This window comes from Sylvia atricapilla, chromosome W (genome assembly GCF_009819655.1).
Source record: "Sylvia atricapilla isolate bSylAtr1 chromosome W, bSylAtr1.pri, whole genome shotgun sequence".
Classification (NCBI taxonomy): Eukaryota; Metazoa; Chordata; class Aves; order Passeriformes; family Sylviidae; genus Sylvia; species Sylvia atricapilla.
In genome coordinates this window covers 470,120-495,032 of record NC_089173.1, presented here as the reverse complement: position 1 = coordinate 495,032, position 24,913 = coordinate 470,120, and the positions used below count along the sequence as shown (strand labels likewise).

At 43.5% G+C, this 24,913-nt stretch overlaps 2 protein-coding genes across 2 annotated transcripts in view; both read left to right on the top strand.

Moving 5' to 3' along the window:
- Positions 1-14,791, top strand: part of LOC136373325 (plastin-3-like) — a 68,057-nt gene extending 53,266 nt beyond the window's left edge. Inside the window, exons 4-16 of the mRNA XM_066338220.1 lie at positions 3,968-4,097; positions 4,537-4,669; positions 5,966-6,047; positions 6,683-6,848; positions 7,942-8,084; positions 10,203-10,298; positions 10,812-11,007; positions 11,656-11,734; positions 11,894-12,008; positions 12,127-12,260; positions 12,981-13,104; positions 13,684-13,808; positions 14,626-14,791. Coding sequence (XP_066194317.1) covers positions 3,968-4,097; positions 4,537-4,669; positions 5,966-6,047; positions 6,683-6,848; positions 7,942-8,084; positions 10,203-10,298; positions 10,812-11,007; positions 11,656-11,734; positions 11,894-12,008; positions 12,127-12,260; positions 12,981-13,104; positions 13,684-13,808; positions 14,626-14,758 — 1,656 coding nt within the window. The 3' untranslated portion in view covers positions 14,759-14,791. The remainder of the gene's footprint in view (positions 1-3,967; positions 4,098-4,536; positions 4,670-5,965; positions 6,048-6,682; positions 6,849-7,941; positions 8,085-10,202; positions 10,299-10,811; positions 11,008-11,655; positions 11,735-11,893; positions 12,009-12,126; positions 12,261-12,980; positions 13,105-13,683; positions 13,809-14,625) is intronic.
- Positions 14,792-22,940: 8,149 nt separating this feature from the next.
- On the top strand, positions 22,941-23,834 carry LOC136373311 (nyctalopin-like). The gene is given in 1 exon segment (XM_066338206.1): positions 22,941-23,834. A coding segment is annotated over 1 exon segment (894 nt).
- Positions 23,835-24,913: the final 1,079 nt, after the last annotated feature.

Here is a 24,913-nt window from a genome sequence, read left to right as displayed (position 1 = left end):
TTGGACCATGCGGTCCCGACACAACCGCCACCCCCTTGGGCCCCGGCACCCCTGTCCCCGCCCCCAGACCACGTGACTCCAGCAGCTCTGGCCATGCCTCTGGCCCACATGGCTTCAGCCCCCCAGGCCCCGTGGGAACTGGGTGGGGGGGTGTGAGTGTCGGGTGGGGGGTGTGGGAGCCAGCGGTGGAAAGGGGCAGGCAGGGGAATCGGGAAGTGGGAGGGGGGAGGGCTATTGGGGGGAGTGGTAACCGAGATTAAAGCATCGGGAGGCGGGGTTGCAGGATGACATCATAGAGGGCGGGAACATGGGGAGGGGTTAGAGAAGGGGACGTGGGTGAAAGGGATTGTGGGAAGAAGAAGGATTGCATGGGTGGTTATTCACCTGGCCGCGGCCATTCTGGCTGCATGCCATGGGGTCAGGCTTGCTTATGGGGTAAGAACCCTTATTTTCAGAGCCATCAAAGCACAGATATTCAGATATAGTGGGTGGGAAAGAAGGGTAGAGGGAAGAATCTCTATCAGCCTGCGCAGAGCTGCTAGAGCTGGGACATTGAGAGGCAAGCGAGAGCCCAGGAGGAAAAAGAGGGTGGGCCCCCTTGTCCAAGGAGTTTTAAGCCCTAGGGAAGAGGGGAGGGGGTCTGATGACCAATGGGAGGACCCAGGAGGGAGGGGAGATACAGGGGGTATCGAGTGAAGGAGAGGTGCAGAGATACATGGGAAGGTATGACTAAAAACACCCAGTGCAAAACTAATTACTTAGTGCAGTACAACAGATAGCTTCATTGGAGGCCAAAATACTTTTTTCACATGAGGTGACAACTGGAAAAAAAGACTTGCAATGGTCCAAGTGAAATATGGGGTTAGAAACTATAGGATATTAATCATAAAAATTAGAAGAATACTAATTAAAGGATAGACATTCAGATGGTGTGAAGAGACAGGGCTGCTATAGAGACAGCAGGGGAGGAATGCAGTCCCTTATCAGTACCTGATAAAAGACAACAAAAGACAAGAATGCAGGATTACCAAAGACACTGAGACAATGAGGTGCCTCGAGCCCCCAGGACCAGATAAGCCTGGCTTCAGAGCTTGAACTATGACCAGAGGATTAGTGGGCATGCGCAAGACAGCAAGGTCAGAAGTTCATCTCCGAGGAAGACTATCCTTCTTCATCCCTGAGACCCCCAGGACGACCACCAGAGACACCTGCGCAGGCGCAAAGGACTGATAAGACAATTAACATACGAAGCGGAGAGAGGGGGAGCCAAGGAATGAATATGCATAGGTGTATTGTGGAATTTGATGCATATGTAACATTCTAGAGGTTAAAGGAGAATGAAAGTGAATGAGGGGCGCGGATGTCTTTGGGAGCTATCCCACATCGCGCCCAGCACTGAATAAATGACATACCTACTTTAAAATTCACTTTGTCTCTGAGTTTTAGAGTCTTTCTGCGCGTGTCACAAGCTTACAGTATTTACTGGAAGCTATTCAGTTTTTCTCGGCACACAGATGAATGCTTGTTTTCCCCGAGTATCAGTATAATTTCCTTTCTCTGTTTAATGGGACTACAAGTATGTGCTAAAGAGTTGAAAGGGTATTTCAAGACACACTTGGATTTGTGTTAGGTGCTGTTCTAGGAAAATTCAAATCTATTGCCTTGAAAGGGAAAAACAGGAGTAAGGTGATAGGACAAGTTGGAAGATCAGTTCTTTTTAGTAGAAATAGGCCAGAATTTAAAAATTTGTTTATTTTAACAAAAGTGCAAGACTTCTGGGATAATGGTTTGATGTATGTTCTTCATCCTTTTGATGCTCTGATGACTGAATGCTGAAGGAATAATTAAAGTATGTGCAGTACATTGAGGGAGCTGTCTTCATGTCAATTAGTTTTTTTGATATTTCTTAATTTATCTTTACTTTCTGTTCCTTAATTGTTTTCAGACCCTCTGAACTTTTTGAGTTCGGAGTCAACTAGTAAGTTGGAGTTTGCAGTTTGTAAACACTTGCATGCTGGGTGCATGTTTCAGCTGTTGGTTTGAGCTGGCCCATGACTCTTAACTTTGTACTAGGAAGGAAGAAATAAATCTCTGTCACGTTTGAAAGGTACCAATGATTGAGTAAAGACAAAATGTCTCTAGGGCAGCTGAGGTGTACATTAGCAGCAATGCTTAGCTGCATGATTTTCACAAACTGAACTCTTGCTCTGAGCATTTTTGCTGGAGATTATGGTACAAAGAATGACATGAACTGACTTTACATTGGGACCAAGTGACTTAGTGGTACCTCAGCATAGAGCACATATTCTCAAGGAGGTATGCAATACCAGTAGTTAATCCAGGAAATTTTAAAATAAATAGATCTAAACCAAAATCCCTGTGGTTAAAGCCGACCAGCCAGAAATCCCCCAACTTTTTGGCCTCTCAGATCTTCAGTCACCTTTACCTGATCAACCTCTGCATGCCATCAGGAGATGATTTAACAGCACTGTATCATCATCTTGACTTGCCACCTTCCCTGTGTTTAAGGGATGGGGAAGGTAAGGTGTGTCAAACAGCAACCTGGCTCTGTAGTGACACCTCTGCAGCCTGGCATCCTCTCCTTTTAGCAGAAGCATGTTGTTGTCCTTCTTTGTTACAATGCATTTCCACACCCAAGCAAATGATTTTATATAAGGAAAATAGTTTTAGTTTACCTTTAAACATATAAGGAAGCCAAACTAGAAAGTTCTGTGCCCTTTTCATCAGTATTGGCCCAGTGCCAGCATGAAAGCACCTATTGGGTTTTAGAAATGTCTCCCAAAGTCTGTAGCTGTTTCTATTGGCAGCAAGCCAAATTGTACCTCCTTAATCGTTGTATATTTAAGAACAAGCTCAGAGGCGCTGAAGCGCTTTTTTGAACTGCCTTAGCCAGTGTAAGAGTGTTCTCTGCACTGTGTTCAACTTATATTCCTTTTGTTCTGTAATGTTTATTATTTTTGTCATTATTAAAACCTTTTGTTTTACAAAGCATGTCCAGAGAAGTTGTCTCGCTATTATTAAGCCACTCTAGGAAGTTGCAGGTCAACCCTCAGACCTGATACATCTTCACGTTGCTTATAACACTGGCCACGTGCAAGATTGTATCACTTCTTTACAGTGCTGTTTCATTGTCTTTTTTCTGGGTGGTGTTTAGAGAACCTGTACACATTTAATTTGTGTTTTCAGCTTGGTTGAAACTAATTTAGTTCAATTTTGAGGGAGTTACAGTAGACTTTCCAGCCACTGATTCTGTCTTTTTACTAATAGTTGCTCAGTTCTGTAGGGCCTTGGGGGCACTAACAGTAGCATCCAACCTGTGCAAATGGCACGTGCAGTCTGCCTGTGCTAAAGCATCTTTTCTGCCCTCCAACAAGAGGGTGTTTTGCCAGTTAGCCAAAGCTTGCTGTTGAGGAAGGGGGAATCTTTACCTGGAGCACTCATTGTTACACCTTATTGCAGATTTGACTGTTATATGATTAAAGAGAATTGTTTCTTGGGTTGTGGACAAAGTCTTTTGTGAGAACTAAAGTCACAGTCTTACGAGCGTCTGGCTTACACAGAAAGGTTAAAATTGCACCACAGCTTTCTCAAGTTTGGCCCTGCAGGACCTGCTGCATGTGTTACCTGTGCTCAGACTGCAAAGGTTTCATGTTTTTTTCTTGTGGTTTCTTGAAATCTACTTGTAAAGGTAAATATATGCAAGGTACTGCATGCCTAATGCTTCTGTTTCAATAGGCACTTGCATTGTGTGTTTGAGAAAGTGGAGTGACTTTCTGCCCACTGTCCATGTCAGATTTAATACCACTACACCCTTGCTAGGCCCTTCACGTTTGCTGATTTTACTCTGAAGTTTGCTTTAAAACTGAGAAGGAATAGTTCCTTCTGTGGTCCTTTTTGTTTTATGAAGATTAATTTTTCTTGTCTAACAGAGCACTTTAAATTGTAGATTTTTCAAGAGGTGAAAAGCAGCGATATCGCTAAAACATTCCGAAGAGCTATTAACAGGAAGGAAGGAATCTGTGCCATCGGGGGCACCTCAGAACTCTCCAGCGAGGGCACCCAGCACTCCTACTCAGGTACCACTCTGCTTCCCACTCTTCTCTTGGGTTTTTGGAGGTCCTATGCCAAAACCAGCCCATTTCTACCACCACACCATATGCTGTGCTCTGGTTCTCTGAGAGCTGAGTGATGTCATGTCAGGGTGAAAGCAGGACAGAATTTATATGCTGCAAATTTAACAGTGTATAAGTTAAATGTGTTCTTATTTGCTTTGTTAACTGTGCTTGCTGATGAAGTCCTTGTGTCACACTTGAGTATGATAAAGTTATTAACTAACAAGTAAATAACAGGAATATTCTGCTAGTTGTGAGAGTCTTCTTTAAACTTTGTATGACTAATAAAATGTGTGGTAATGATAGTGGGGCTGTTATTTCCCTGGGTTATTGTACTCTGGTTCTTTTGGGAAAATCTTTGTTATGAAAAAACCTGTATTAAATTTACAATTGGTTATCTTAGAGGAAGAGAAATATGCTTTTGTAAATTGGATAAACAAAGCCCTGGAAAGTGATCTCGACTGTAGGCACGTTATTCCAATGAACCCAAATACGGATGACCTGTTCAAAGCTGTGGGAGATGGGATTGTGCTATGGTAAGTCATGCTGGCTCCTGAATTAAATAAAAAAAGTTAAAAATCAGCAAAATAACTTTGCAAAACTGTAGTTAGGGGAATTTTCATCCTATTTTAGGCTGTTTTTGTGACTGGTGTGTGTGCATAATGTTTTGCACATAAAAAAGAGCTTCAGTCTCTCAGGCTTTCATTGCCATTGTGTGATGCCTCAACTTTGGTGCCATCTGATATTTTCATCCAGTGCTTTTGTTTGGGTTTGAGACTGTTTGCTGAGGAGGCAGAAGGTGCTTTGTGGGAGCAGGAGTTGTCCTGATGCAAACAGCACCAGGCTGGGCTTGAGGAGGGGCACATGTGATAAAATAGCCCATTCTCTTGGATGTTTAGGCAGACAGTGTCCTCTGTAGGAATATTAGTTAGACCTTATTATGCATTAACCCAAAAATGGATTTTCTGGGAATCTTCTTGTTCTTTTTAATAACTGCATTAAGTAAATTAGGTGACTTTTTCTGTTACATGCTGAGAACAGAAGGCATCCAGGGCTGCTAAATACCAGCAACCTGTGTATGAGGTTTTTGTTGGCTTTATGGGTTAGGTTCATTTGTTTTATTGTAAGTGAATTAATATAGTGGAGAACTGGATCAACCTGGAATTTCAGTAACTCTGTATCAATACACAAAGTAAGTTTATTTGAGTTACCTGTTCTCTTTAATTTCTTTTATTTTTTAACTTTAGCTCATGATTAATATTTTTAGTTTATTTATTTCCCAAGTTTCAATTAATTAATGGCTTTAGGCAAAGACAACTGAGTAGGAAGTAGTTCATAATATAAAGTTTAAATTTGCCATATTTTGTGTTGATTAAAAATTCATTGTGCTCACATGCTCCCCACTGAGCTCTCCAAGTGTTTGTTCTTTTTTGGGGCAGGTTTTCTTGCCAGCAGTAGTAAACCTTTACAATAGGAGGAAGTTTCTTGTCTTACTAGAATGTGCAGTGGATGTCAGCAGAGCAATGAGTCTTCACTAGTACAGGGACTGCACTGTGAATAATTCGTGTACTTTTTTTGCTCCAGCAGTTGAGATCAGTAGTGGCTGGAAACATGTTTAAAGTTTCAGGCTTAGCTATTAGTTACAAATACATTCTTGATAATGTAAATATTAACTTCTGATTTATGCAATCTTGATTTTTATGAAAAAAAATCACATGAAAACAAGCAGGCTAAAGGAAATGTGCTGTGGTGAATATTGTCACAGTGCATTGCGTTTTGTTTGGATTAAATACTAAGTGTTGTTCAAATATCATTGGTTTTCCTCCTAACAGCAAAATGATCAATCTTTCTGTTCCTGACACAATTGATGAAAGAGTGATTAATAAGAAGAAACTCACACCATTCATAATTCAGGTATAAAGCATTTCTATGTTTTATTTTCTGAAATTCATATTAAGAATGTAGCACGGTGGCTCAAGGCATTATTGTGGAATGTTGGAAAGGAGCAAGTTTTATGGCTTCTGTTTAATTATTAAATGCAGTTTTGTACCATGCATAATTGACAGTTCTGTGGGCATGGTTCAAAAATGCTGAATTAATGACAAAATGGGTAAAGTGGCTGAAATGTCGTGCACATGTGATATTGCTGTGGTGATTATGTACAGCACTGTCTTTTTTAAACAGTGTGGCTATTGGTGTTGGCTGTGAATAATTTCATACTACGGCAGGTTGTTTTTGTGAGGATGACTCTCTGTGCATCTTCTCTAGCCTTATTCTTGTTGATGCCACTAGATGCAACTAACTTGGAGGCTGAAACTAAATACCAGAGGCTTAAATTAAACCCTGGTGCCTAGTTCAGTTCTTATTGATTCAGCCTACTGCCACCACAACTCCCTTAAAACTTCAGCTGGAGAGTGGCTGGGAGTGTTTCTTCTGAGCCGCTGCTGTTGGAGCAAGGACAAAGGGGAAACCTCCTCTCTGCTGGTGCTGGATGAAAGGGAAAGCAGCATCACCCTGGACTGTGTCTGACTGAGCTTTGCTGTTTGCAGGAGAACCTGAACCTGGCCTTGAATTCTGCATCTGCCATCGGCTGTCATGTTGTCAATATTGGCGCAGAGGACTTGAGGGAAGGGAAACCCCACCTAGTCCTTGGGCTCCTCTGGCAGATCATTAAGATCGGCTTGTTTGCTGACATTGAGCTCAGCAGAAATGAAGGTAAATTAAATTCTAAGTGATTACTTCTAAAGCATGAACACAGCATTGCTTGTGCTGTCAGCCCCAGCCCTGCCACTGCCTCTTCCCTCCCTCCTTTCTGCTGGAAGAAGGATCATCAGGGTGTGTGCCAAGCTGAGTGTTCTCCAGCCTGTTTGTAGCTGTGCAGCAGGTTCATGCAGGAGGGTTGTGCCATCCTGGTGACATATCAGCCTTGGAGAGCTGGCTGAACACCAGTAAGTCAAGATGCAGCTGGGCTTGAGCCTGGCAGTAAATGAGCACATTGCTTGGTGATGCCCTAGGCTGCTTCAGCTGCAGGTTCCTAACAGTGTTGGGATGTGGCAAAAGCTGCTTTGATCCTTTTAGGATTAAAGACGACTGCATATCTTTCTCAAAAAAATTTTAAAAAGGAGGGCTTCAGCTCTGTGGTAGTTATTTGGTTCTAAAATCCTCCTTGCTACTGTTAGTGGTGCAGCTCAAGCTTTTGCTTTGTCCTTGGTGGTGAGAGACTGATGCTGCAGATTTCTCCCTGTGCTCACTTGGTCCTGCATGACAGCCTCCAAAATTTAAACTTTTCAAAACATCTGAAGAGCTCTGATATTCCTGCATGTGCTATCAGAGCATCCAGATGGATGGAGGGGCTTCAGTGTCTTTTATTCAAGCTTCCCCATCATGAAGCATTGACATTGTTTGGCTTAGATTGAAAATTCATGGCAAAGGAAGCACTGGCCAGCTGAAAGGGTGCTTATCTTGGCTCCCCCGTTTTTTTTTTAACGGTGCTTATGAAACTGCTTGGAAGCATTTTTCATTGAGATAGAAGTGCATTTGCATTTAGTTTCCTGTCATCAGCTTAAAAGACTGCACATAGAGTCCATAGAATTTTGTTATACAAGAAAAGGGAAATTACTTTTTTACACATATTTTTCTAGATAATTTATACTCCTCTCTGTGTAACAACCAACTCAGGAAAACTCTGCTAATACCCAGAATATTTTGACATAATCAGTAGTTGGTATTGTACCCCCCTGAAATCTTGCTGCAACTCCAATTCTGGCATGCAGGTTTGACTCTTCCCTCACAATCATTTTTCTTGTAGCACTGGCTGCCTTACTTCGTGATGGTGAAAATCTGGAGGACCTTATGAAACTATCCCCAGAAGAGCTGCTCCTAAGATGGGCCAACTTCCACCTGGAAAATGCAGGCTGGCACAAAATCAGTAACTTCAGCTCAGATATCAAGGTACCAAAGCTCTCCTAATTTGCAATGCCTGGGAAAAGTCTAGGAGCTGGACAGGGATGTGTTTGCCTGTGTAAATGAGGCCTTTCATCCTCAGACAGGACCTTTCTTGACCCTAATTTACTGAGTGGTCTTACCAGGTTTTGGATATTATATTTGAGGTCCTGCAGCGCTGTTCTCTCTTGCCATGAAGATGAGTCCAGTGTTGAATTGTCTGTTTCCTCCAGTGCTGCTGTTGTTTTAATCAACTCTGAAACTGCTATCACTTATATGTTTTAAAATGTCTTTAATCCATATTTTGGTGGAGATAACGGGGGAAAATGCTTCACTGGAGAGTGAGACTTCCACATATGATGGCATGTGATGGCATTTCATCTAAAATGTCATAGGCTGGAGAGAGGAAGGGAAACAAGACCTCTTATTCTTCACACTGTGTTTAGTAGGAATGAGAGTGGGGACTCTTAAAGCTGTTTTTCTCATGTGAGTGAGGGCACTGGTGAAAAATGGAGGATGGTGACTCTGGGTCAGTGTGGGCCATCTGGACACTGGTCTCAGCAGTTTTCTGGAGCTTATTCACATGGCCAGCAGTTTTAAGAAGCAGAAAAAAGATTGAGATTAAAAAAAAATAATAATAAAATTGAGGTGTATGGGGAGCATAGATCTGACCTGTTGTGTGCATGTGTGCATGGTCACTCTTATTTCCAACTTCAAAATCACTTACACTTTTGCTGATAGCTGTTGGCTTCTCTGGTGCATCCCCTAGGCTGCCATGATATGCTGAGGTCTTCCTTAGTGCTGAGGACTAAAAGGACATGTAGTTGATAAATAATCACTACAGCTATTGGCTCTCCCTCGTTTGTGACCATCCCTGACCTCTCTCCTCTAAACTGTTCTAGCTAATGCACAGGCACAGAAGCAAACATTCAGACAGCTTATAATCAGCTTTATCAGCTTTTTGCTTGGAATTTGTCTTCACTGAGCCATTTTCATCATTGCTGTGGCAGTAGGAATGGCTGCCTTGGGGCATCTGGGGGCCATGAGTGTGAGCAGCATGGTGTAATTGCTTCCTCCACCCACTGCAGAGGTGGCTGTGACATCAGAGCTTGTAGCAAAGGCAGCTTTCAAACATTCAAACTGCATAATTGTCATCTTAAATATTTCTAACCTTTTCCCTTTGTTTCCTTTCCTGCTGCCTGGATTTCTGCCACTGTGCTCTCTCTTAAGCTTACAGATTTTGGCAATTCAGTAAAGGTACTGTCTTGGTTTGGGAAAGACAGGTATCTTGCCAGGGAAAGCTGGAGCTTCCCTTGGAATGGAGAATGTAAACCACCACTACCACCTTTTTTCCCAATTATAATTTTTTCAGTTAAAAGCTTTTAGGCAAAATGTTTTGGAAATAGAAATAGCAGTTCTTTACTAATATATAACAAAACAAACAAACAAACAAACAAAAACAACTACAGCATTGATAACAAAAACAGTACCAAGAACTTCGAGGGCTTTTCTTCACAAAGACCCAGGGCGGTTTGATCTCGGTGCCTTTGTAGGATCCTCAGAGCACCAAGCTGGGAATAGTGGGAAAAGAGTCTCGGTAGCTGTGAAGTGGCAGAAATGTCTTGGCAAGGCAGGGGATGCAGGGTCACGCTGTAGCAGATGAGCAGTGCTAATGGAACCACGACGGCGGGGCAGGCCTGGCCCAGCTCTCGCAGGGCGGCAGAGAAGCTCAGAATTCCAGGGCGAGCAGATGATGGCAGATTTTCCAAGACTGGAACCAGTGAAATCCTCCAGCAGGAGCACCAACCCAGCCGTGCCTTCTCCCCGAACGCCGAAAACCAGAGAGGCTACCTGAAGCTCTGTCCTTTTTTCTGCCCCAAAACCCTACCCTCCTCTGAGCTTCGACCACCCCTTTGTTTTGTTAAATAGTCTTAAGTATGACATTTAGTGTCCTTGGCAATTTATGGGGAAAAAATTCTTTAGAGTAAAAAGGAACAAAACCTGACCCCCAACAGGTACCTAAGCCAATTATGCTCAGTGACTTGTTAAAAATGAGCTTGAAATTAATTGTTATGGTGTATTCACTGCTGTGCAGGAGAGCTGAATTTTCTTTTTCATTCATTTCAGGATTCCAGAGCCTATTTCCACCTCCTCAATCAAATTGCACCCAAAGGGCAGAAAGAAGGAGGGCCTCAGATTGATATTAACATGTTGGGTTTCAATGTAAGTATTCAGGCTGTTGTGTCCTCATCTTTTAGAATCATGGACTACCTGTACCCTATCATTGCCCCATGACAATCAGGGTAACCTGGTATCTTAATTTCTAGAGCGTGTACAGTGTCAGTGGCCATGTGCACACCTCAGGTGTGTGCTCAATTGAGTGCTTGCTGCCAACCTGGTCACTACCCTCCAATTAACAGAGATGACTGAGAAATCCTTTGTGGGCTTGCTGCATTCAGGAGCATATTGACTTCTTTTGAACCACCAAGTTCCAAAAACATTAAAATTTGACAGCATGTGAACTTAGAAAGCACCATGCTAAGAAAAATAGCAAGACAAGCCATGACAATGGCACAGCAGCAGGGGTTGGTGTGTGTGCCTCATCCCTTCACTCAGTTAGTGACTGACGCCAAATGTGGACTTGTGACATTGCTCCACATAGTGGTCAGGAGCTTCCCATCTGCTTTGCAGCCCAGTCTGTCCCATGACAGCTCTTGTCCATTGCATCCCTGGCAGGAGAAGGATGACTTGCGGAGGGCAGAGTACATGCTGCAACAGGCAGATCGGCTCGGCTGCCGGCAGTTTGTCACACCAGCTGATGTGGTCAGTGGCAACCCCAAACTGAACCTGGCCTTCGTTGCCAACCTGTTCAACAAGTACCCAGCACTTACCAAGCCTGAAAACCAGGACATCGACTGGACCCTTTTGGAAGGTGATGGCTGTATCATTCACAAAATTAGCAGGAGGGGACTATCTAAAGTAAACAGCTGTGTCACTGGAGGCTGTGCCCTGCAGAGGTATCTCCATTGAAGTAACACCTATGATTTGAGGCTTCAGTGCTGCAGTGGTTGTTTACTCATTTGGTGGGGAAGATGAGAAGGGTACTTGGCAGCCTGTTCAGCTGCTCTGATCCTGTTGTGGAGCCTGAACCTGTAGGCACACTGCCAGCAGCCCGTCACTCACCATGCTGAGGAATTTGGTTTTGCCATTTCCTGTGATGGGCAAGAAAACCTCAGAAATGCTGTGAGATGTTCATGGGAGCACTAATTGTTGACACAACTGGGACTGGGCTGTGACAGCTGTTAGCTAACACCTATGTGAAAGACCTTCCTGCTCCTTTTTCTTGCAGAAAGTGCAAAAGGCTTTTCTGAGGCCTGAGGAAATCAAAATTATATCCAAGATTAGATAGCAGGGTCACCCTCTTCCTTTGAAAAAAATTATAGTAGAAAAAAATACTCTTTCTCTGCTTAAAACCTCCTGGTGAGCTCTGCTGCTCAAAGCTCCCTGCCTTGCAAGGTGGAAATCCCTGCTCTGCTTTGAACTTGCAGAATTTGCAGTGAACCTGTTATCTGTCATGTAGGAGAGACACGTGAGGAACAGACCTTCCGCAACTGGATGAACTCCCTTGGTGTGAACCCCCATGTAAATCACCTCTATGGGTAAGCTTTAGGTTCTCGGGAGACCCAGCTTTTTTTTCCTTTATAGGGTTGTTGTTGAAATTGCAACAACCTGTAAAGAACAGTAATTATTCATGATGTGACAAAGTCAGTCCACTCAAATCTCAAAACATTAGACTTAATCCATGTTTTCCACTTTAGTGATCTCCAAGATGCACTGGTAATACTACAATTATATGAAAAGATCAAAGTTCCTGTTGACTGGAATAAGGTTAACAAGCCTCCGTACCCTAAACTTGGAGCAAATATGAAAAAGGTAAACATGTCAAAAGACTTTAAAGGAAGCCATGGACACTAAAAATTCCTGTTTGAGGCTTCCAGTCGACTGAGTGTGTTTGTGAGTGATTTTTCTGTTTAAACTCTGTCCTGTGTAGCTGGAAAACTGTAACTATGCTGTAGACTTGGGAAAGCATCCAGCTAAATTCTCCCTGGTTGGCATCGGAGGGCAAGATCTGAATGATGGAAACCCAATGCTTACACTGGCCTTGGTCTGGCAGTTGATGAGGAGGTAGGACCCCTCTCAAACATGTGAAACTTGTGAATGGAGTACAGAATTTTAGAAGTTTCTTCCATGTGAGTGTTGCAGCACCTTGAACAGGTCACCCAGAATGATTGTAAAACCTCTGTCCTTTGGGGGGGTGTCTGAGACAAAGCTGGACAGAACTGTGATAGAGCTGCACATGAGAGGCTGGAGCAGGCACCTCTGGACAGCCTGATAGTGGACCTGTGATCATCCTGTGACAAGGATCACCACTCTCTCACCTGCTCAAGTCTGGTCCACAAGCAGAAACCCTGAGCAGGAACGTTACACAACTTTTATGTTCTGATTTTTTTTTTCTGGAAAAAAGGTGCATGGTAGCTCCTAATTTGACATTAGAGGTCTGAATGCCAACTCTTGAGGTAATACACACCTTTTAGGTAATGTGTTACCCCCATTGGAGCAAATGCTCCATCATCAAACAGTTTAACAAGTGTCCTGAGCCCAGGCAATTTTGTGAGCTCCTATTAAAGGACATGAAATGCTAGAAAGACTAAATGCTTTAACAGAAATCACACTTCAGATAAGATACATGGTTCTTTCTTTTTGCTAAAGGAGTTTAAAAAAAACCCAAGCCCAGAGCTGAGACTATGTAAAGACTTTCCAAGCTGCCATGGCTCATGTTGCATCCTGGTTGCATGGCTTTGTCCTGGCTCTGTGCCTAATCTTTTTCTCTCTACTGGTTCTCAGGTACACACTGAATGTCCTCGAGGACCTGGGTGATGGTCAGAAAGCCAATGATGATATTATAGTCAACTGGGTAAACCAGACCCTGAAAGAAGCTGACAAGTCCACCTCCATCCAGAACTTCAAGGTGCAAGTTCCCTTCTTGCCTACAAAAGGAGACGAGTACCCAATTTTTTTTTACCTCGGCTGGAGGAACAGCAGGGGCATCTTAGAAAGGAGTTTAAACAGGACAGGATTCAGTCTGTGCTGGGAACAGAGTGGCTTCAAGCTACAAGATAGGAGACTGTTTAGGACTGCCCATAGTGGGGAATAGTGTCAGAGGAGGGGGGGGGGTGGTCAGGATCTGGGGCAGAGATGGGAGTTGAGATGCTGGCAAGCAAAGAGGCTGGAGCTGGTGTGCATTTGGAGGTGAGCATTGTGCCTTGGGCTGTGCTCAGCAGGGCAGAGCTGCTGCCTGCACAATGATTACTTCTTTGGATTTTCAGAGTACTTGCAGTAAATTGGAGTAATAGTATTGTATTATCACCAAAGGTGAGGCAGCAGTTTGGTTTTCCCTCTGGTCCACCTGGGAATAGTCACTAACACTGCTGCTTTGAAAAGGCTCATTTAAAACTTCTTTGGTTGCACGTTGCAGAGCAGCTGAATTGAGGTGAGAATTATGCTTTAAGGACACTCATCTTTACTTCTCTGTCCTTGTATTCTCTAGGACAAGATTATCAGCACGAGCTTGCCAGTTGTGGATTTAATCGATGCCATCCAGCCTGGTTGTATCAACTATGACCTAGTAAAGACTGGTCACCTATCAGAAGATGACAAGCAAAATAACGCTAAGTAAGTTTTCTTTCTCAAAAGCTGTTTTGCATTGGAAGGGTGCACATTCAATGTACTGGCCTCAAGCTGCAGGTATTTTGACCACTGTTTATCGCTGTGGTTTTCAGTCTCTTATCACAGTACTTTTTAGACAGGAGCACTTACTGAAATAGAGTTGCTGTCCTTGCCTGTGATGCTGGAGGGAGCAGTTGGCTGAACTCTGGCTTGCTGAGAGAAATGCAGAACAGCTTTGGTAGTTCTTACCAGTAATACTCTATTTCTCACCTGTTTGTTCAGGCATTTGAAGTGTTCAGCTGGTGGCTCAAAGTTTTGAAATGGAACCCTTCTATGTCTTATGTCTTGTTGAATCATCATAGATTGTCAAGTTTAAAGTATGCCTATTAAAACATGCCTTTGAAATGTGTGTTCTGTGACTGTTCTGCAGTGGCAGAATGACAACAAAATTTCTGGCAGATAATAGTCTCACTTTGTTATTCATAAGGAGCAAAGAGAAGAGGAAATGTTACATGATTAATCCTTCATTATATATGCTATTAGCCCTAACAAATATTAATTAAGATTCTTTTTTAACCATCAGTAAAGTGGGCTTGACATTCAAAAGTCAATTTGCACATTATAAACACCTTACTGTGGAAAAGAAAAACAGCAAAAGATGAGAAAAACTTATAAAACCAAATTATGTGGTGTGATCAAACTGTTCCGCATCTTGAATCTTAATAAAGAATAGGTGAAATTGTGTTGGATGGGGCAGGATTTGACTCGTCATTTTCTGGTAGCTGTCTCAGTGCTGACCACCTCATCTTTCCGTGGTGAATAGGTATGCTGTGTCCATGGCAAGAAGAATTGGTGCCAGAGTTTATGCTCTTCCAGAAGATCTTGTGGAGGTGAAGCCAAAGATGGTCATGACCGTGTTTGCCTGCTTGATGGGCAGAGGAATGAAGCGAGTATAAAAGGGATGATCTATGTAAAGAAAAAAAAAACCACCAAAATGCAACAAAAACCCAACCTGCCACCCTGAGTGCATGAGTAGCAGATCAGCTGTGACCATGTTGAAATGCTGTTGGCCTTGGAACTGTTGAAGTTCAAAGGACTTTGTTTTGCTTTGCAAGACAAATTTATCAAAATTCTCAGGGGGAGGAGTTTTAACCAACAGATGTGCTCTTTTCCCAAAGGAAAGTTTAACTTATCAAGAGCTCACAGAAATGCATTCATAGCAGACCTGCATCTTGCAATATTGCTCTGGAGCTGTTTTCACTCCATTGTTTCTCAGATACTTGATATGTGTTTTTTACCCTTGAGAGCTATAAGGTGGTTGGTATGAGTTGTAATGGAAGCAAATCTAATTTCTATCTGCAGTCCACTTTAATTTCTACAGTCCAAGCATATTTTAGGTTTGACCACATCCTTAATTTTGCAAATAAAGCTACAAGTTGGGAGCTGCAGGCCAGCTCGCAATGCTAAATGAGAAATGTGGTATTAGGAAGATATACTTCCTCTGGTATTCTTTGTACATGGTGCTTTTTTGTACATCTAACTATTTTGATTACTTTAAAAATAAAGCATGGCAGTTTTTTTCTCTTGCTGCTTATAAAAAGGTTTTTTTTTTGTTTGTTTTTTAAGGTTATACTACATATGATAATACCACCATCCTTGGACCTCTTGCAATAACATATGATCATGTTGCTGATGGCATGGTTATAGCTGAGAATGGAAGTGAATGCATTTTTGTTGCATCTTGGTTCAGTTCTGTGCACCTAGAAAATAATTTTTGCAAAAAATCTGCATGAAAACTATAACTTTTTTATTTAAAATGCTGTTAGATACAAAATCATACTACATCGTGGAGAGGTTTTATGCAGGGAAGAGACAAATGGTATAAACAGCAGGGTTCAATAAAGTGAACAGCAAATGTGCTGGAATACAAAATTATTTTTACAGATAATTGGAAGGAAGCATTGTCGCCAAAGAAGGAAGATGCTGTATCCATAGGATTTAATATTCTTTTGCTTTGGCAAGCTGTTTGCAATATTTTGAGATCGTATTGCTGTTCCAAGCTATTCAAAGTGATGTAATATGGTGGCAAAGCATTAGTTGAAATAAAAACATTTAAATACATGCTTCTCTCCTTATTTGCACTGACCCAGCATGGCAGCCTGTCTTCAGTTGCAGCTGATACTTCTGGGCTGCAGTGCCACACACAATCTTTCTTCATCTTTAATGCCCTGATGTAAATCTGATACTAGGTACTGGTCCTTCAGAGCATGTTGAGGGGTTGGTGCTGCTGGGAGCACAGCAGGGAAAGGTCCCTTAGAAGCAATCTTTGTTTGAAACAGCAACTTCTGTATTGTTGTGTCTTGAGGCCTTCAGAGATGAACATTAGTATGAGGGCTAATTGAGTGAAAGAGCCAATTTTTCTGTGTGTATGAGATGAAAAAAAGACAGGTGAAAAGGAGGAATTTGACAGGGAGCTGAAGAGGGGCTGGGGCACCTGGGAGAAGATGAGCGGGAGCCCTGCCTGCTGCAGTGGTGAGGGCATGGGGGCTGTGATGGCACCGGCTGGGAGTGCTCCCTGCTCTGAATGTGGTGTGTCAGCAAAGCACCCCAGTGATTCCCTGCATGAAGCCTTGTGCAGAGCTGGCTGGAAACTTTCCACTGGTACAATTTTTTCACAAGAAAATTATGTTAACAAAGCTTCCCACAGGAAATTGCATGTTTTCACTCAAGATGGAGCAATATACCGTAAGTAGAGTCACAGCCATCCCACTGAAACAGTGTTCTGGTGATTTATGGCACTGTCTGGGGGGCGTGGTGTAATTAAGGTCAAAATTCTTGGACTTTGGAAGTGGCCACGTGCATCTGTCCTGTCTTACCTCTTTTCTCTCCTGGTACCAGGCTAAAGGGGCAGAAATGGGTACTTTGACAATTACAGAATGGGAAAGCATCTCCTAGTGCTGGATGTATTTAAGAAAGAAAAGTTTGGGGTCCAAGCAAAGCAGATATCTCACACTGAAGGTCCAGTGCAGAGCAATCAGGACAAACCCAGTGCTTTCTCTCCTTATCAAGCAGGTTTTCAAATAGTTTGTTTTGTCAAACAGACCTAAAATTTCCAACAGGAGATGTAAACTAGCGCATTTCCTTCTTCCTGCAACTCTTTTTGCTCTTTAATATTAAATTACTTGTTAGTATTTACAGTTCATTTTGCTTCTTCAATTACATGCTTTTTGTTTCATAGGTTTTTTTTTAACAGCGTCAGCTTTGATGCCTTGGGGTTGGGGGTTAGGTTTGTCTCTTTTTAACTCTAAAGAATTTTTTCCCCAAAAGTTACCAAGGAGACTAAGTGTTGGATACTTAAGAGTACTTAACTCAAACAAAGAGGTGGCCGACCCGGTTGGGGAGATTTTGGGTTTTTTATCTGTTAAGGAGAGGCTAACTGCCTTCTCTGATAAGAAGCCAGCTGTTAAAAACCGGGTGGGTCAGTGTTGCTTATCTCTGTTCATTCTTCCACTACCCCCATGGGAATATCTTCTGTTAATGGACCATTAAAGTTCACCAGTGACATGACACATTACATCATACTATTGTAAGATGCTCTACCCAGGGAGGAGGAGCCAAACCATCTTCACCTAGATAAAAAGGAGCCACAAGTGTCACCAGTCATCAAGTTTTCCACTGGATTCCTGGAGGAAGACCAGACCCATCTCACCATTACTGGGCCCTTTTTCTACGGGACCATCTCTACTCCAAAAGAACCACATCTGCCACTCCAGGAGGGCTTACTTTGGACAGCTTCCAACACCCTGACCAAAAGGGCATCAGGTTGTATTTCTGACTCTGTCAGGGTTTTCTGGGATTTCTTGTTTGTTTGCTTGCTTATTCTTCTGTACTACAACATTTGTAATTTTTTTTTATATCCCTAGTAAAGAACTACTATACCTGTTCCCAAAATCTTTGCCTGACAGCCTTTTAATTGCAAATTTATAATAATTTGGAAAGGGAGAGGAGGGACTTACATTCCAAGGGAGACTTCCCTGGCAGATACCTGTCTATCTAGCCAAGACACTTGGAAAGGCTGACCCAGAACAGAGACTGAACAGAGCTAGAGAATAAAGTAGATATTTATTGAAAGGCCTTTAAGGGTACACCTTGTGCAGGACAAGAGCCTGACCAGGGCTACACCCAAGGTGGACTTAAAATGGTCACAAAATGGATGACCGGTCATGAGGTCTTACACTTTTGTAAGTTTTGGTTAATTTGCATATTGGGGTTAATTGTCCAATTGCAGCTTTGGCTTGTGAAGTCTCATCCTTCTTGTTCTCTTTCTTCAGTCCACCGTTGTTTATGCTTTTGTGCCTGAAACTTGTACTCGTTGTCCTTGGTCTTCAGCAGGAAAAGGATTTGTCTACCTACTCTGTGAAGAGAGCTTGCTAGCACTTAATATGAGGCTCAGAACTACACACTTAGGCAGCACAGAATCTGAAAAACATGAAAGCTAAAACTCAAGGCATCAGTATTGGTTTTTTTTTTAAATAGTTGGACTTGCTGCTTCCCTTGTGGATGCATGTTGTCCTTAGCCTTAATCTTAAGGTCCTCCTCCAAATGTCGTCGCAAGCCCAGACTGCCTCCTCAAGGCCTGTGTTTTCTGGCCTTTTTCTTGTATTCCTTGCAAGTTTCATTTTTTGTGGATTAAAAATGTAGCCACATGTTCTCCCTGAGCATACTGTGTATAAGTTGTTAAATATTTCTATGACTTTTTATCATAGCACAGAGGAAGCAATTTAGTTGTGCTCCTGTTACTGTTTAATGAGGTGGTAGTGTAAAAGTGGAAGGAATATTTTCTCAAAGCGTTCAGAGAAGGCAAGGTTCTTGTCCATATAAATTTTTCACTGTGCACTGGTTTTGCATTGATTGAAGAAAGCTGTGGAAAAAACCAATTAGTGAGTGGCTTTGAATGTTGGCAGCCTGATTAACCAATTAAATATGGGATATGCCTCTGGACTACACAGGTTAAAAATCAGGAATTCCAGGAAAATCTCTTTTTTCTTCTGGCCTGGTAGGAGATAACAGGGGCATCGAGGCTGGCCCTGCTCTGCTGCGTGGCCCCCAGGCCTGTGTGGCTGGTTGGTTCCTGCCACTGCAGCAGTCCCAGCCGGATTGGGCCCAATGACTGCTGGGCAAAGGGAGAGGAGGAGAAGAGGCCCCATCCCAGCTGGATTGGGCCTCCAGTGGCTGTTAAAACCTTACTGCTAAAGCCGCATTTCCATCACAGCCTGGGAGGCCTATCCGGGCCAGGCCAGCCCCTTCCCCCCCCCCAGCGGCTGCCAGGCAGAGGAAGGGAGGGAAAGGCCCAAGCAGCCCAAGCCGCGGGCATGCTGCATCTTATAAGATCCTAGCTGTCCCTCCCCCCCAGCATGCTCTAGCCACCACTACCAAGACCCCTTGCAGACGGAGGGGACAGGCCCTGGCCCAGCCCTGGCATGGCCTGAATTTACCACCTTCGGCCCCCTCCTGGGAAAGAACCATCATGCCCTCTGCAGACCTGGGAGAATGTTAACTCTTTCCTTGCACAGATGAAACTTGCAAGGCACTAACCTTTCTCTGAGTGAGAGAAAAGACAGAATGAAGGCATAGAGTGACAATATTAAGACATCAAAGTCAGTAAAAGAAAAGTTACCTCTTAGATGGAAGAAGATGAGAAGATGCCTTAGTTTTAGGCTGAAAATCTTTTGTGAGCTATGGTAATAGACTGTAATATACTAGAATATTCCTTTAAATCATGGAAAAATACACATTGGGGAGATGAGAGTATTCAGATTGCAGATATAAGCAAAGGCATTTGTGATGGACTAGGTAAATATTGAAGTAGATGTGATCTTAAGAGAAGCTTGAACAGAGAGAGAGAGATGAGATAAAGATCTGCCCCTAGAAAGAGAAAATATCTCTGTTCCTAAAGATGAAGATAATCCTTTGCTTTTGGAACCGTTCATCTTTAAAATGATACCCCAGGAGTGTCCACGGCCCATATGCAGCTGTGGGAAAGGCTGCGTAATATGGGAGGGACTTTACAAATGCAGATTCCCAGGCGGCTGCTTTCGTGAGAATTAAAAGCCACAAGAAGACTGTTCTTGTCTTTTGGGGAAGTTTCCATGGCAGACTAAAAGAGACTTCTCTCTCTAAAAGAACTGATGAAAGACTATTTTATAAATGGTAAACTGACCTAAAGTTCCAAGTTTTGTCTTTATACGTTGTCTGTGAGAAAGAAAAGCTGTTGAGGGAGAGAAGTGTTTGAAGGTTTTATTTGGATTCTTCTTATTTTTTTTCTCTCTTGTAGTTTTGTTAATAAACCTGTCTTTATACCCTTTTAAGTTTTGAGCCTGCTTTGCTTCTCTCCTAATCCTATCCCACAGCAGAAATAGAGTAAATAATTCTAGTAGGCACTCAAACCACTACACATAATTCGGGAAACAGAAATTGGTGAACATAAAACCAGTACATTCACCAATTTGTATTATTCAATGGAAAAAATAGAATCTTTTAGGGATATAAGTAATTGCTGAGGTGGAGTTTGCTCGCATTTTTGCTTCTGCCTTTTTATATTGCAGCTTGATAGAGAGGAATGCAAAAGCAAGAAACCAGCTGGATTTTTTTCTACTACTTCTCAAAATATGTGAAGCTGAGGAAAGTGAGGATGGTGAAACAGCACAAACAATGTAAGCAAAAATTTATTGTATTGACTGTTAAATACTTTGCACAAACCTAATCACAAATATAATGAGGATGCAGCATGTGTGGTTTTGTTGTGAAGCCCCACTTTGTCCCTTCCCTGGCGTAACAGCAAAGGTTGGTCCTGCTCTGCACTCCACGGCAGGTTTCCCATGTCAAATTGTGCTGGTTTGTGTGTTTTCAGCCCTAAACAAGGGTTTATTTCTCTCTTACCTCTTATCAGTTTGGGATAATTCCTCTAAGGACAGGGACAAATGTGGTATGTCTGGCACACATTCTGTTGCTTCCTTCTGTGAGCACCAAGTAAACATTGGGTAAGGGTTTTTAACATACCTGCACAAATGGAAAATTCCATTTGGGAGGACAGAGAAGGCTGATCTGTGTCTCCCAGCAGCTGAAGGGAGGCCGACTGGGAGTATGGCACTGGAATTGTGCTGTGACAGAGCTCCTTGATGGCATGCAGGGAGACACAACTTGTACAGACCATCCCTGAGACAAATGACCTCTGCCGGGGTAAATGCAGAGCCACGTTAGCTGAGGTTCAGTGCTGTGAGGAACAGCTGAGTGATAAAATGTTTTACATGGTGTTGGTTTTGCCCACACCTCCAACACTGTTGTACATTCTAACAGCAGAGATCCCCATGTGCCCACTGTGGGAAGGTACCACATGCTCACAGCAATGCTGATGGCCTGGGCCTTTTCTAAGGATTCCAGATGTCCTGGAGCACGTGCAATTTATTCCTATTTCAGCAATACTCACAATATGTCCAGTATGGGCTGGGCAAGGGAAGGCAACCCCTCCCAGGGTGGTCACACCTGGCTGTGGTCAGTTGGGAAATAGGGAGGACAGACAGGAACATGCTTCCCAGCCCCACATCACCAGCACAAGCCCCAGCCCTGAACTTGCCAATGTGAGCATTTGCATTGAATTTTGACGTTAACATTTCAGATTAGAGTATTGCACATGAATGAAATAATTTATTCCTATATAATAAATCCTTTTATTTCCATATAAAATCCACCTGTCATGAAAACCATTGTTCAGAAACAAATTTCAAGAAAATAAATAAGCCGCCTACACTTTATAATTGAAACACCATTAAAATGTGGCCACCACAATGCCCCATCCCCTCTCATTGTACCATGTGTGGCAGGCAAGTGCCAGCAGGATAAGCTTGCCTGGCAGAGCAGGGGGCCTGGGAGCCATGCTGGTACTGGCCACCCTGCACTTGTCTTCACTGGCCAACTCCAGTGGCACTGTGCAGGTCCCCAGAGCGGGGCTCCTCAGGTGCTGTTGTGTTGAGAGGGCCCAGGAAGGCGCAGTCCAGTCCCTCAATGACATCCCGGCACGTGGCTGTCCAGTGCCAGAACCAGAGCATACTGCAGTCACACCTCCAGGGGTTGTGGGACAGGAACACGTACTTCAGCTTGGTCCCTTTGGTGAACAAGCGCATGGGCAGGGAGCTGAGGTTGTTTCTGCTCAGGTGAAGGAAGTGCAACTTGTTTAGATGTTGCGGAGTTTTTAATATTTGGAATAAGGTGTGAGAAATTCCAGACTGGGCCCTCGGCCTGCAAAACCTGTGGGCCTTTGTGGCGCAATGAAAATTCAAGTTGTGGCACAGCAAAAATTTCACCTCTCTCTCTTAAGGTGTTCCAGGTTCTAACGCGTGTTCGTATTGTAGTTTTATAGTGTTCATACGGAAGCCTCCTTAAGGCAGCAAATGTGTACATTTTTTAAGTGCCTTGTAATGTCAATAAAGTCGCAAGAGAATAAATATGAAGGGACAAACAATAAACGCCAGTGCGGCATGAAACACGGTCTCGATGTGAGTGTCGTAGCTCAGTCCGACCCCTCAAAAGGGACCCCAACTTCATTTCCCTGAGCCTGAGGTCAGGGCCTCTGTCTGTGTGTGCAGCCATGCTGGGGTGAGAGCCCTCATCTCACATCTGGATGGCAGAGCCACCTTTCACTGCCTTTGCTGAAGCTCTAGCTGGAGAAAATCACAAAAATTCCTCCCAGAAGAGTTTTTTTTGAGCCAACTACCAAGCAGACTCTGAGAATGGTGATAACCCATGAATAGGAGCCTCTCCCAGACAGCTGCCAGAGGAAGTCTGCTACCTGTTGCTGTTTGCAGAGGGCAGGAGGTGGGAAAAACCACTATCAGAGCATGATGCTGGGCTGAGAAGTCTCCCTGCCTCTCAGGGCAGAGCTTTATCAGCTTTGACGTGCCTAAACACTTAACCCCACGGGGCTGCAGCAGGAAGAACCAGCTGATTTATTTTCACAGTGCACAGTCCAACTGACCCTGCCATGCCTGCAGTTCACCTGCCCAAAAGGTATATGCTCTTTTTCTTGCATCCTTCTCTACTATCCATCAGGTATTAGATGCTGTGGCTGATGTGTGGCTGGTCATGTTCTTTCTTGTAATATTTATATTTACTTGTGCAGCAAAGGCTGGGCTGAGTCTGAATGTCTCCAATCCATGCCCAAGCATATGCAAATGTACACCTGAAGAGACTATCCTCTGCAACACAGCTGGACTGAAAACCCTACCTGGAAAAATAGCAGCATCCACTATCTCTCTAAACCTCTCCAACAATTATTTGTGGATTCTCAGAAACCTGACTTTCCTTCACAGCCTCTGGCTAGATGGAAACAATTTGACTTTCCTGACCCCAGGATCTTCCCATGCTCTCAGCAGGCTGCAAGAGTTGCACCTCAGCAGGAACTCACGCCTCACCTACCTGCACGCATACACTTTGAGAGGACTATTAAACCTCATCAGCCTGGATTTGTCCCACTGCAGTATCTTCAAAATCCATCCACTTCTATTTTCACACTTGCCTTCTTTAGGAAAGCTTGATTTAGCCTCCAATAACATGCGGTATGTTCCACAAGCCTTTAGGAACCTCTCCAGCCTCATGAGGCTGTCCCTGGAGGGAAATCACATAGAAGCCATCAGCAGAGATTCCCTGAAGGACCTGGAAACCCTGTACGATCTGAATCTCAGGAAGAATCGAATATGGCTCATTCAAAATGGAGCTTTCACAAAGCTTCTTAGATTGGGCATGTTAAATTTAGGACACAACTTCATCACTGATTTGCCTAATCAGCTTTTTGAAGGATTGTTCCAGCTCAAGACCATGCACCTTGAAGCCAACAGAATCACTTCTGTCAACTGCACCTTCAGACAACTGCTCAACTTGAGAAACTTGTACTTGAACAACAACCAGATCTCCTCTATCTCAGACTCTGCTTTTTAATATCTAAATGAAGTTGGGGTCTCTTTTGAGGGGTCGGACTGAGCTACGACACTCACACCGAGACCGTGTTTCATGCCGCACTGGCGTTTATTGTTTGTCCCTTCATATTTATTCTCTTGCGACTTTATTGACACTACAAGGCACTTAAAAAATGTACACATTTGCTGCCTTAAGGAGGCTTCCGTATTAACACTATAAAACTACATATGAACACGCGTTAGAACCTGGAACACCTTAAGAGAGAGAGGTGAAATTTTTGCTGCGCCACAACTTGAATTTTCATTGCGCCACAAAGGCCCACAGGTTTTGCAGGCCGAGGGCCCAGTCTGGAATTTCTCACACCTTATTCCAAATATTAAAAACTCCGCAACAGGGAAATGCAGCTGTGACCAAGCCCTGAGCACAGCCTTGGTGATAGCTGTGACTCCTCTGCAGTAAGATGGGAGACTGCCAGGAGCTGTGCAAACCTCTTGTTCTCTGACAGCTGGGAAAGTGCAGGGGAGTGCTGTGTCCTGGCAGTGCCTCTTCTTGAGATAAGCCCTGAGCCATCTGAGTGGTGAAAGATGAACCCCGTGGTTGAAACATGGATCACCCCAATGGTACACTGTCCTTCTCAGGGCACTGCCTTTCTCCAGCAGGTCTAAAGATGCCACTGAGCAACTGGAGCTGGACTTGGGGCCTTAAAAATCTGTGTTCTTGCCCCTGCCCTGTTTTTTATCCTATATCCACAGTGCAAAGGGAAAGTGCATTTGGGAGCCTGATTGATGAACTCAACAGCCAGGGATCAGCAATCTCCAGATTGATTGTTCTGCAGGAGGACCAGACCCAGAGCTTGCAGCTGATGTGTCATTAGGCCAGCCAGTGACACAATTGCTGCTCTTGTTTTTTTGTCACTCTTTTAATTTTTCTTTTCAACTTCTCTCTGCTGGAGTTCTCATGTGTTCTGATGTGCTTGAAGCACCTTTTGTCAGCCCCCTGCATTCCAGTGCATTTCCTTGCTCTTAATTTCTTGACCTGTCTCAGCTTTTTTCTTTTTTTCATGTTTTACAAGATTGGCTTTTCTTTCTCTCCCCTGTTCTGCTAGCTCTGTCCAGACAGTAGCTAAACCCCCAAATATATAG